The 13,733-nt window shown below is 44.3% G+C and overlaps 1 protein-coding gene across 1 annotated transcript in view; it reads left to right on the top strand.

Moving 5' to 3' along the window:
* Positions 1–12,423, top strand: part of LOC135504334 (msx2-interacting protein-like) — a 32,481-nt gene extending 20,058 nt beyond the window's left edge. Inside the window, 11 exon segments of the mRNA XM_064922805.1 lie at positions 105–256; positions 363–488; positions 631–744; positions 873–986; positions 1,110–1,210; positions 1,326–6,544; positions 6,547–9,140; positions 9,350–9,685; positions 9,854–10,048; positions 10,206–10,364; positions 10,511–12,423. Coding sequence (XP_064778877.1) covers positions 105–256; positions 363–488; positions 631–744; positions 873–986; positions 1,110–1,210; positions 1,326–6,544; positions 6,547–9,140; positions 9,350–9,685; positions 9,854–10,048; positions 10,206–10,364; positions 10,511–10,642 — 9,242 coding nt within the window. The 3' untranslated portion in view covers positions 10,643–12,423.
* Positions 12,424–13,733: the final 1,310 nt, after the last annotated feature.

The following is a 13,733-nucleotide window of genomic DNA, read 5'->3' as shown; positions in this document are numbered from 1 at the left end:
TGAGTTTTTCCTAACCACTTAACCTGACCAGGAAAATCTCTGTGCTCTACCTTTTTAAACATGATTTATACAGGTTTATGAAAACATGAATTTCTCTTTTTTAGAGACTGAAAGCGAGAATGAGTACCGACCTCTGGATGAGAGGATAGATGAATTTCACCCCAAAGCCACACGAACTCTGTTTATTGGCAACCTGGAAAAGACCACCAGCTACCATGACCTTCTCAATATCTTTCAGCGTTTTGGGGAGATAGTGGTATGTAAAATACATTCTGCATGTTGCAGAGGAGATTTTGTGAGGAATTGCCTAATTCAACACTGCCTCTCTAAATTTAGTGTTGCCTTCCTTTCCATTCACATAGGATATTGACATCAAGAAAGTTAATGGTGCCCCTCAGTATGCCTTTCTACAGTACTGTGACATTGGCAGTGTTTGTAAGGCCATAACGAAGATGGATGGAGAGTACCTTTGCAACAATAGGCTAAAGGTGAGGACAGCATTATAACTCTCATTTTGCACAAAACACTTATTCTGAATGTACAACTGAGATTTTAGTTGTTGATAGTAGTGACAGGACTATTGCCAACAGGATAATATTGTTGATATGTTATTTATCCCCATTTTTACAGCTGGGATTTGGAAAAAGCATGCCCACAACTTGTGTTTGGTTGGATGGTTTAGCCTCCAACATCACAGAGCAGTATCTCACTCGTCATTTCTGTCGTTATGGACACGTTGTCAAGGTAAGCCTGCTGCTTATTCCTGTTTAAGCCATTTTCTCATGACACATTTCATTTCATTCCACATGTTATCTAAAGGATCATATTATTTTACCAAATTTATGTCATACTTCTCTCCCCTCCCACCACAGGTTGTATTTGACAGACCCAAAGGAATGGCCCTTATCCTGTATAAAAACATTGAATATGCACAGGCCGCTGTCAAAGAGACCAAGGGTTGGAAGATTGGTGGCAACAAAATTAAGGTCAGCAGAAAAAACATATTTTGAACTAGAATGCCTGTCGTTGGGGGGAATAGGCCAGATGATTGAAGACCATAGTCCAAACAATAATTGTTGTCCACCTTATCAATTTCCATGTGTTTGCAGGTGGACTTTGCCAATCAGGAAAGTCAGATGGCTTTCTATCGCTCAATGCAGGCATCTGGGCAGGACATTCGCGACTTCTATGAAATCCTATCTGAAGGAAGGTTTGTATAATTTAGCTCTAGTTTTCTTTTATCACAGATCCCCATTGAAAAATAATGATATAAATGATATATAAATAATGATTTTGGTTCCTGTGTATATTTTTGTGTTTTTCAGTGATGAATGCAGGCCTCAATATGAGTTTGCAATTGAACGGCCATTCTTTGACAACAATGTGCGAACACCTGGAGGAGCCTTAATAGAAGACCCCCGTCGCAAGTTACCTGCCAGGAACCGCGAGTCCTACGCTGAATGGGACCCATACCAGGGAGATTTCTATGACCCACGTTACTTTGATGACCCGCGTGAATACAGAGATCACAGAGACCCTTATGAGCAGGACATCCGCAAATACAGTTACTTGCAGAGGGAGCGTGAGAGGGAGCGCTTTGAAACAGACCGTGAACGTGACCATGGGCGGAGGACAATTGAACACAGCCAGAGCCCTTCTCACCCTAATTGCCCTGTCAGTCCTACAGTGTCCCCCTCTCTCTCTGAGCGTCTACCAAGTGACTCTGATCGCCGCATTTGCTGTAGATCCTCAGAGCAAAGTGGCAGCTGCAGTTCACTCTCACCTCCAAGATTTGACAAGCCTGACAAGGAACACCCTGACCGGTATAATAAGAGTGATAAGCCAGAGAAGGAGAGATCCTTTGAAGTTGAACGTGGTATTGGCGGTGAAAAGGAAAGGCGGGCCGGGCGCAAGGAGAAGGGTGAAAAGGAGAAAGGTGAGAAGCTGAGGAAATTTAAGTTGCTATCGCCCAGTATTCCATCGCCTGAGACGGACCCTGAACTTGAAAGAGAAGGTAGTCCAGGCCTTCGAACCAAAGTCAGCAAGTTTCCTCCTAAGGAAAAAGAAGGCTCGGGCAAAGGACAGCTAGACCTACCACCTTGTGTGGTGCAGCTAACACGTGTGAAGGAGAAGGAAGGAAAATCGCTTGGTCATGCTGTCCTAGAAAAACAAAAACGTGGGAATGACAGTATTCGGCTTGAATCACCCTCAAGTGACCAGAACAATCCTCCCTTTCACATAAAGCCTCAAAAAGGAGATATAATCAAGCATGGAAAGGTGCCCAAAGACAAAAACATGGCAAGACTGGTTGAAGTTGTAGAAAATGATGTTAAAATGAAAGCCAAAATACATATGAAAGCTGGCCCTGGGTTTGATGGTTCTAACTCTTTAGATGTTGACCGTCTAGCTGCACGAAAGAGGCGTTTTGAAGAATCCATGCTGAAGACCGATCGACTGAAGAGGGCCAGTCAGGAAGAGGAAGAGTGTGGTAGATTGGGACTCAGGAAGCCAGCTGAGGAGGAGAATGAGGGTGACAAGAGCCTATTGCAAATAGGGATTCATAAGAAAGAGCATTGCAAAGCTAAATCTGAGAGACTTGTTACTGTTTTCAGTCCTAAAGATAAACAAGAGTCTGATATTGTCTCCATGGGAATGGGCCTTGGACTCAGTTTGGAACTTCAGTCACGACTTCGAGAGCCAACAGAAGATGAAACCGATCCATTAGACCCACCCTGTCTGAAAATTGAGTTTTGGGGATCAAAAATCCAGAGGAGTTCAAGTCTCATGAAAATCCCTGATGATGGGAGTCTTGACCAGGACGCATTCAAGGTACAGCCGCAAGAAGACAATGGTGGGCAGGGTGTAGGACTATACAAAAGCAGAGGGAAGACTGAGGAACGACTTGCGTCTGACATTGACCACTCTCAGAGCTGCCCAAAACAAATGGAACAGAGCCAATGGCTTTGGCAGAAGCTAGAAGAGCCTGACAAATCAGATAAAACTGAAAGCCCACAAGGCAGCAACACAGAGGACTTTGAACGTTGCAGTCTGTTGCATGAGGTAGGAAAATCACGTCAAGATGTCACACATGATTCTCCATCTAACAAACGTAAGAAATCTGATAGTTTTAACTTTGACTTGCTAAGTGCTAAGAGAGAACGACACCACAGGTCTTCCCAGGAATTAAATGAAGACCTTTGCCGGAGTGTCACAGCCTTTTCTGGCTCTGGTCACTTTCCCTCAAATGAAGTGTATGCTTCCCAGTTATCACAATCAGTTACCAATAAAGAGACTAAAGACTCTCCTAAAAAAGAGGACAAAGTCTACTCGCATGTAGATTCATTGAAATACAGCTTGGACGTGACACCCAATAGTCTCAGTTCCCCGAACATAGAATTTCCTAAGTCTAAGACAACATTGCTTGGGTGTGATGAGGAGCTACTTCAACGGTGGGAGAGCGGAATCAAATCTGACATCCTCAGAATGGACATGACATTCCCCAGTAGCATTGTGAAACGTGAAAGCATTCGCAAACGTCTTGTGCGTGAACTAGAGCCTGGAGAAGTACAGTCAGATTCAGATCATGATGGGGAGAACAAAAACCACTCCACTAAGCCCAACACTTCACTGTCCTCTATCCTCAGGGAACGTGAAGAAAGGTTGACAGACCTGAATTTCTCAGGCTCCCTGGAGAAGAATAAGTTTTATTCTTTTGCATTAGACAAGACTATAACTCCAGACACAAAAGCACTTCTTGAGCGAGCCAAGTCATTGTCTTCCTCAAGGGAGGATAATTGGTCCTTTCTTGACAGAGACTCTTGCTTTGCAAGTCTTCACAGTAGATCAGACAAAGAAAAGGCAGAGTCTGCACCACAACCTATCCCGTCTTGGTACATGAAGAAGAAGAAGATTCATACTGACTCTGAAGGTAAACTGGATAACAAAAAGGAGGACCCCAAAGCAGACGATCAGCAACGGCAAGAGCTGTTTGCCTCTCGTTTTCTTCATAGTTCAATCTTTGAGCAAGATTCACGGCGATTGCAACATCTTGAGCGCAAAGATCCAGATCCTAAGTCTGGATTTGATAGACATCTTTCCAAACAGGATTCTGTCGAAGGACAACCTGAGCCAGGAGGAGTGGACCTTCAAGAGCCCATAGTGCTTTTTCATAGCCGCTTTCTAGAGCTTCAACAACGGAAGGAGACCTCAAGGGACCACTTTCCACCAGAAATTGAAAACATTGATGTGGTTGATAAGAGTGAAGGAGAAGTTCAGAATGAACAACAAGAAGGCTTTTCCAAAGTTTCAGAGTTCATGCAGAAGGCTGATATTAAATCAGTCGGCTCTTCTCTCATCCTACCAATTTCATTGTTTCTTCCTTTACCCAGAGAGATATTGCCACAGCAGGAGAAAGAGGCTGTTTTAACTTACTCATCTGAACAGACTGTCTCACGGATTAAAGAGGAAAAAGTGGAACATAATCGTGATTTGTCCCCACCCCAATCTCCTCCACTAGTAGAGATCCAACCACCATCCTCGATTGTAATCACACCCCTACGGTCTGTCCTTTCAGAGGCTGAGGTTAAAGTTGAACCTAGAGAGGAACTATGTGAACCCAAATTTACAACTGAGAGCAATATTACAGTGGATCATGTGTCTTTCTTTGATGATAAGCTTCCCACTCCTGGTGCCTCATTAAGTTGTTTTGATGCAGAGGCTGCCGAATTCCCTTGCTCTGCTTCCCCCAAGATTGAAGAGAATATGAACATGGTAAAGAAAAAAACAGATTCTAAGGACTTTGATACACCTCAGAAATATGAAGCTTCCCATGAGGTTCACGTGTCAGTTTCAGAGGCTGAAATGAAACCAGCAAAGCCAATTCGCAAACAACCCAAGAGTAAAAGGGCTAAGCCAAATGTGTCCGAAACACAAATCCTGAAGCCCCCCGAAACCGTTGTCTCTGAGAAACCAGTTACCCGAAAGAGTGAGCGAATTGACAGAGAGAAACTGAAAAGGTCTTCATCTCCACGAGGAGAAATATTATCAGAGCCTATAACCAAGTCACCAGTTCATGTCCTTGACCCTGAGAATGAATCAAGCCTATTCCTCGGAAGGACTAGACGCCGAAATGTTCGGTCTGTTTATGCCACACCATCTGAAGGGGAGGCCCAGCCACCAGGTAAAGAGGTGGTGGAGTATTCCCGCGCCACACGTAAACGTGGTGTTGACAAAGAACCAGTGCAGCAGCTGCAGCAGGACACATTGAACACATCTACTAACACAAGGCGAGGTCGCCCATCCAAGTCACGCAGGCGAGGGGAAGATGTGTCACCAGTGAAAGGAGACTCACAGAAAGCAACCGAGGAAGACATTGATATCAAAGAGCCTGTGAACACTGGAGAGGGTTTAAGAATGTCTGAGGGGTGGCATTCACCTCGTATGCAGAAAGTGCAGACCGCTCAAGTCTCTTCACCTACTGGAACCTCTGTTGGCAGGAGAGAAAGTAGAGTAGACAAACAATCTGAGAGTGCAACATCAACAGGAGAGAAGTCGGGTGATAATACTGAAGTGCCTGAGCCCAAAATAAAAGTTGAGTCTGAAGAAGCAGGGACATTATTAGAGGAAGCAAAGCAATGCTTGCCAACACATAAAGACAAAGATCTAACTGATCAAATTGCTAAAAAGTTATCTGAAAGGGACATTGAGAGGATAGAATCTACCCATGTAGAGAAAAGACAACAATCTGAAAAGAGTGGGAAAGTAAAAGCACCAAGGTTGACACAAAATGCCAAATTGGTGACAGAGGATAAATCGCATTGCTTGAGAAACTTTGAGATTCGCGTAAGCGTAGATGATGTGAAAGGGTTGCTTTGCTCTGGGGAGGATGAGTCTGAATCTTTTGAGACCACTGTTAAAAAGGCCAAACCAGGAACACCAGATAAAGAAGAAACAAGGACTCAGTATCTGAAAGAAGCAGTAGAACTCAGCCCAGAGGAAAAGGAAGTTCTATTAGACCCTGAACCACCGGTGGACCCAGCAGCCGCTCTTTTGGCACGTCAGATGGAACTGGAACGGGCAGTGGAGAATATTGCCAAACTTACAGTTGAGAAACCTATTCAACCCTATAAGGAACCACCTGCAGAGCCATGTACCCTACTGCCCCCTGTCACTGTAGAAATGGAGGGGGAGAAGTCTGCTAATCCTGCCAGTGAAACCGAACTGGCTGCTGCCATTGATTCCATTACTGCTGAAGACATACCTACTGATACAGATGGGTTCACAGCTCCTCCCACTTACACTGCACTTGTTCCTACCCCAGAGCCCCTGGTCTCCCCCTCTGCCGATTATGTTTTGGAACCAGAAAAACATGTTGTTGACCCAGACCCAGAGATGGGAGTTCTGATTCCCAGTGTCAAGCCCTTGATGCCAGATGCTAAAGCCTCTGAATCATCTGTTTCTGGGGCCTCTGCCCAAGATGATTCCCCTTCACCAGAAACACCCAAGAAAACAGGGAAAGCAGTCAGAGCTAAGATTCCAAAGAGGTCCAGGGACGAAAGGCTTGTATCAACAGGAAGGGAGAGACTGCTGAAGATGTACCAGAAGCTGAGACCTCCCCTATCAAGCCAACAGAGTCCATTCTTGAAGATATGGAAATAATCAACTCTAAGGCAGCTACTGCTACAGCAACAGTGGATGTCACATGCACCATGACTGTGGACACCCCTAAGGAGGCAGAACAACCTGCTGTGGAACAACCCGTACCTGAAGAATCTGCCTTTCACGCTAGCACCAAGAGTCCTCCTCATTTCAAAACGTTTCAACTATCAGCAGTAGCCCCTGCTCTTTCTTCATCCCTTGCGCTCAAACCATATCCAACCCATTTGAATGTCCCTCCACCCCGCCCCGGCATGATGCCTGTTTCACCAGACTGGCTTCCCAGATCTGAAGAAAGTAGAATTCATGCTACTCCTGCAATTCAAGTTAATGTAGTCACTCCCTCTGCACAAGCAGTAACTGCACTTGGGAACCAGTCAGCAAATCCACCCATGCCTCCTGATACTAAGGCATCGGATATTGACCCTAGCTCCAGCACTCTAAGAAAGATCCTCATGGAGCCGAAATATGTATCAGCATCAAACAGCAATGCCATCCCTACTACAGTCTTAACGACAACGCTGACAGACATTCGCATGTCAGAGAATGAGAACTCGTCTGACACAATGACCACTTGGAACAAGCATCTTAAAGACAGAACCTCGCCTTTGATACCACATCCCACTTTTCAAAAACCTTCCCCGCTCACAGAGACCCAGCAGAACTTTGGAGAGAAGATAGTCCATTCAGTAATTTCTTCGCCTACTACCTCTGTCATCAGCCGGATTCCAATGCCCTATGATACTGAGGAAGCACCTCGAATCTCCCTAAGTAACCGTAATGCTGGCCTATCTTTACCCAAACAGAAATTCGGATCAAGTATGAACGAGAACAATCGTTACCATGGAGTGGATGCGGCAGTGGATTTGAACAGCAGAGGATGGTCTGTAGTTGAGAGCACACCCTACAACACAGACTCCAGTCCTGGCCTCAGGGTGAATACATCACAGGGTGTGGTAGTACTAAGTTACTCAGGGCAAAAAACAGAGGGACCTCAACGGATCAGCGCCAAAATTAGCCAGATCCCACCAGCCAGTGCAGTTGACATAGAGTTCCAGCAGTCTGTCTCTAAATCTCAGATTAAGCAAGAACCGCTTACCCCATCCCAGCCTTCCACCCCCAAGGGACCCCTGACACCCACAGGGTACGGACACCCTGGGGTACTCTTAACTGGCCAGTCATACAATTTTCAGCCTGTCATCTCCACTATTAAGCAGGAGAGTCCTGGTTCTGACAAGTCAGAGTCGTCATATCACACTGGACTTCAGGGTAGCACAGTAATGATGATTCAACCAAAGATGATTCAACAACCGGTCACAAGTCCTCAAGTATTGATGTACAAGAAAGGGCTTGGAGTAGAATCTATACCAATGCTGGCGGATATGGCAAAGGCACACCAGACATCCAACCTCAGTCCAATCATGAATCCACATCACCCATCTTTGACTGGAAACCGTATGAGTCCTAGTCCCAGTACCCCAACTGATCAGTCAGTCCCACACCTCAAGCAAGAGCCCTATTCCCCTCGAACAACAGGCCACTCACCTTTTGCCAAAGTTTGCCCTCCCAGCAACTCAATGTCCCCCCATGGCAGCTCTATGGTTTTGCATCCTGGTATGCCTGAGATGTCTCTGTACATCTCCAGTATGCACCACCCCCACCCAGAGCAGTCTGTTATCATGACCCCAGTGTCGCATAGCGTCACCCAGTCAGTGTCTATGGGTCGCCTCTCTCACGGCGAGGTCAGGATCAACACCCCACACCTTTCTGGAATGAATTACGGAAGACGGGTGGATTTCCTACCATCTTCCCACACCGGGCCCCCTCAGCGCTCCAACATGCCAGCCGTGATCAGAGACATGGTGGTGCAGTCCCACGTGGGCCCCACTCGGGGAGCCTCAGACTGCAGCGTCGGGGAGGACATAAGGCACTACCACCAGGGGCTGTGCAGATCCTCCACACCCCAGCTCCAGTCAGATGTGATGATGATGCAGGCAGAGAAACGGAGAGGGCTGCATCACGCAGGTCTACGTCTGGACCAGTCCAGCATGGCCTCCCGAGACATCAGAGACATACGGGACATGCGCATCCTGATGCACCATCAGCTAGGAGAGCACACCATCGCAGAGGGACGTCAGTCACGAACTCCTGAGGCAGGAGCAACCTCAATTACCAACATCTCTGCTGCTTCCAATAGTCCCTTGGTTGGAAAAGGCATGACACAGATGGGGAAGGAGACTCCCAAACCATTGGAAGCAAATATGTCTCACCCACCTCATACCGAGAGCAGCAGGATCATGGGCGTCCATTCATCCGTCCCTGTTATGGTATCTCCTCATCATCATCCTCAAGGGGTTCAGCTGATTCATCCAGGCGGCGCTGGCTCCTTTCCAGTGTACAGGGATATGCGGGGCTTCCACTCCCAGTTTTCCAGTCACTCTTCGATGGGATTTAACCTGGCTTCCCGCGGCATCACACCTTCCCAGGTCAGAGAACAATGCATTCATGCTTACATTTAGTTCATTAGTTTATAAGCTTTCATCTGTTCAGTGTTTTTGCCAAAGTGTTTTCAGTTAGGATGGACTTTTACTATTACATTGTTTCTCTCCTACATGATTACTTCTATGCATGCAGCACTGTAGTCCTATTTGTGACTTATGTTTCTAAACATCTATTTTTTTATATGTTTCCTCAGGATGCTGATCTCAGCCACAGGGGAATGCTGTCTCAGTCACTATCTGCTGGGTCACTTGGTGGAGGATGTGAAACCAAATCGGACAACTCCCACCTCCATCACACAACCTCCATGGACCTATCCCACATGCCCCGGATACAGAGGGACACCATTTCACCCTCTTATACATCTCCCATGGCTCTCTCCCACAAGCAAGAGCTAGTTCTGCAGAAGGGCCCACCAGTCTTCATGTCGAGCCCTCCAGCAGCACCCCTCTTAAGTTCCTCGGAGTTGCGCCCTGAGGGTAAACTGGGGCACTCAGGATACCGGTCCGTCGATATGGTGCAGCTTTTAACGGTAATGAGGCTGATCATGGGAATAAGAACAATTACTAGAGGGGCAATACTGAAGACATTCAGTCGTCATTTGTAAGATTAGAATAATAATCCGTTTACGTAACATTGCTTGTTCTTAAGATTTAACCTATTTATCTGACCTGTCTTTGCTCTACTTTTGTTTGTGCAGACATACCCCATAGTGTGGCAAGGCCTGCTGGCACTGAAGAGTGACTCAGTTGCCGTGCAGCTCCACTTTGTCTCTGGCAACAATGTGCTGGCTCACCACTCACTGCCGCCCCTGGAGGGAGGTGCCCCACTCCGCATTGCACAGAGGATGAGACTGGAAGCGTCCCAGCTGGAGGGCGTGGCTCGCAGGATGATGGTGAGATGCTAGCTGTTCGCCATCAAAACAATGCATTTTTACCACGATTCTTAGGACGCTCATTGGTGATGTTTTCTTTTCAGGCAGCTAGTTCCTTAAACATGCTTAATATTTCAGTAGAAAAGCTCAACTGATTTGATTGGGTTGTTGTTTACAGGTGGAGAATGACTACTGCCTCTTGCTAGCTCTGCCATGTGGACGAGATCAGGAGGACGTTCACAGCCAGACCCTTCTCTTGAAAGGAGGCTTCATCACCTACCTACAGAAAAAACAGGCAGCTGGGATCATCAACGTCCCCAACCCCGGCTCTAATCAGGTATGTTGTGCATTGACTGTTATGCCATGTAAGCATCTATTTTCAAACAGACCTGTTCCTTTCTGTATTCAAGTAAACATTAGTTGGAGATGGGAGTATGCTACTGAACTGACTTCAAACCATGTGTTTTGTCTATTTCTTCCCAGCCGGCATATGTGGTGCAGATTTTCCCACCGTGTGAGTTCTCAGAGAGCCACCTGTGCCGGCTTGCCCCCGACCTTCTCAACAGTATCTCCAGCATCTCCCCTCACCTCATGATTGTCATTGCCTCCGTGTAATACCTCTCCATAAAAAAACTATATTTTCTTGAACCCACCAGAACCAAGCCAACACCAGCCTTTTAGGACTTTCATCCAGTTTAGAAAACTGGAAATGCCTCAGTTTGGATGGGTTTAACCATTTTTTGTTTTAAAAAAATATTTTTTCTCTTCACCGAGTCCTTAAATCATCCTACCACCTCTGATTCCACAAATCTCTGCCTTTACTGAGAGCATACGGAAGGGTGGATTAGGAGTTTTGATGATCAATTCTATGATCATCCATTTCGCTTTTGCCATTGTTGAAGTTTAACTGGATTGCGTCTTGATTTTCTAAGTATTGAAAGGGACAAGGGAACTAAATTAGAAGGATAGCTAAGGGATGTTTTTACTCTTATCTAAATAATGTTTTGATTTTATTTTTTTTGCGTAATGACTGGTCGGAATTGTTTTCTATGTTGAGAAAACAAAATCAATAGGTAAATCAAAAACATGATATTTTTACAGATTGAGAAAAAGAGAACACATATAAGACATGCTCCAGTGACCAATCTTTTGTACTGCTTTTATTATTCTACCATCTGACAATTTAATTTCCTTCTACTTCATTTCCAGTCAGCTTTCCTCAATGTTCCCCAGGAAGCTATATGGGAACTTTGAGTTGTACATGCCTCAACACAGGACTAAATATATATTTAAAGAATATAGAATTTTTATTTGCCTCCTTTTCAAGTCTAATGTTTAAAGATTAAAAAGATTTAGGGAGACCAAGTGGATTACATGACAGATTATCACTTTTAAAATTTTAGGGAGGGGGGTGGCAACTGACAAGGATCCCAACAAAACTCAGTTCAGTGACATTTATGAACCCTTGTTTTTAGAATTGATTATGTGCCAAAATGTATTTTTCAAAGGAAAAATCACCACAATGTATCTAAATAATCTGAACCTATTTTCATACTTGAATTTGTATTCGTCACTCAGATCTACTGTAATAGCCTCTGTTTTTGATTATATTTTCTTCATCAGCCCAACCTGTTACAGCCTACTGCTACTCCATTGTGAAATCATGTCCTCATTTCCATTGAGTACCATTAACAGTTCTATTTGATGTTGAATTGTGGATACAGTTTAGAAAACTAGTAAGCATAGTCCTTCTCTCTCCTCGTGTCCTCCACTGCCCCATACTGCTCCCCTGAAAATACTCCTGGATACCAATATGTGTTCCCAAAGTCAAAAAGCAAATTACTAAATGACAGCTGTAGCATGCTTAACTTGAAGAAGTAAAGGGGAAACCAATCCATGAGGCAACAAATGTGACTTAAACTTTAAACAATGCCAGGAATGGATGTGTAAACTGTCCATCTCTCTTTCCTTTCTCTGAACTAGTGTCTCCCTGAGCCAATGCTGTAAATACTCATGTTCCCAATCTGTGCTCTTGTGTACTTTCCCGTATTACTGTCTCCATTCAGGGTCCTCATATTTTGATTTGTGTGACAAAACAAGGCAGTCTGAAAGAGACGCAGCTAGTTGTAAACCGATGCAGAAAGTAAACCATGATTCTCAGTTTTTGTGCTGTAAATATTTAAATTACTGCAGGCTGAATACTCTCATGGTAATGTTGAAGGCACTTAATTTTGATATACAAATGACAACTAAATACAACAAAAAAATCTTAGACTGTCTTTTGATCAAATCTTATTTCATAATTTGTGTATTTTGCTGTTCCTCTATGAGGACATTTTAAACTGTAAAATGGTTGTTTAACATACTTACAGATCATTAAATGGTCTGTCACTCTCGATTGGCGTTTTCTTGATTGTGTCAGTTGTCTTGGTATGGCTTGTTCCACTATAGATTACATTACTGTATGATAATATAATGCCAACAGTTTATCATAATGTTATTACTATATGTTGCAGTGCACCTTGAAGTCACAAGATGTCAGCATAGGCATTTTGCACGTGTCTGTAGCCTAAAGCCGACCATGGCCATTTTATGTTTTGAGTCGGAGTCCTGTATCTGCACTTGTATTTCACAATCCTAGTTTATGTGGGCAAATGCCTCTCATAAATTTGTTTTTTAAGAACTGTCACAAATGTATACACAAGGCAACTGCCGTAACAAAATCAACAGAACATGCATAGGAGAGAGCGTAGAGAAGTTGAGTTCTTAGTCTTGCAAGTCAGACATTTGTATCTGATAATCTGTAGCAATATTTTGAATTTCTGTGAAGCAGTTTGAAGATTAGTGACTGGAAAAATGTCTAAATTGGGAATCGGCACAAGGGAAGGGCAGTTAAAGTTGCACTTTTGTACTTATCCTCCCCGAGGCCATAGGTCTCCATGGTTTGGAGAATTTTAAAGACTCGTGCCTGAAAATGTGGGTTTCCTGGCTGTTCCTGTAACATTCAAAAGCAACTGGAGAATCCTCAGAGGAATGGCAATGGTGAGATAGTGGTGAGGTATTACTTACGGAAATGTTTGGCAGTCAGGCCTGCGGGGGACTCATATTTGGAGGTACTGAAAAGGGGGAAATTAATGGGGGACTGCCTGCAGCGAAGATCCCCAACTGTACATCATGGTTTTATAGCCCTCAATTTCAGCCTACAAGGATGTTCTATATTTCTTAAATAATGGCTTCTTCCTGAATTGTCAACTGTGGTTTCTGGTAATTGAAACACTCATCCCCCATGCCTAATGAAATAATATAGAACTTTTCAAAACAGTATATCGTATCAGAGAGAAAAGGGAGACAAAGAGATGTAGAAGGGCTGAGGTTGTGAAAATGGAGGTTCTCAAAATGCATTGAGGTTGCCACTGGATATCTGAGGGAGTGCACACCTCTGTTCTTTCATCCCATTATCAGCCTCAAAACGCCATCCTGTCATGTACCCTATACAGTAAATTCAGAAAGTATGCAGACCCCTTGACCTTTTTCCACATGTTGTTACATTACAGCCTTATTCTAAAATTGATTAAATTGTTTTTTCCCCCTCCAATTAACACACTACTCCATAAAGACAAAACAAACAGGTTTTTATAACTTTTTGTAAATGTATAAAAAACTGAAATAACATTTACATAAGTATACAAACCCTTTACTCAGTACT

This window comes from Oncorhynchus masou, chromosome 18 (assembly GCF_036934945.1).
Source record: "Oncorhynchus masou masou isolate Uvic2021 chromosome 18, UVic_Omas_1.1, whole genome shotgun sequence".
NCBI lineage: Eukaryota > Metazoa > Chordata > Actinopteri > Salmoniformes > Salmonidae > Oncorhynchus > Oncorhynchus masou.
Note: the sequence above shows the minus strand (reverse complement) of the source record. Positions and strands in the feature narration are given on the sequence as shown.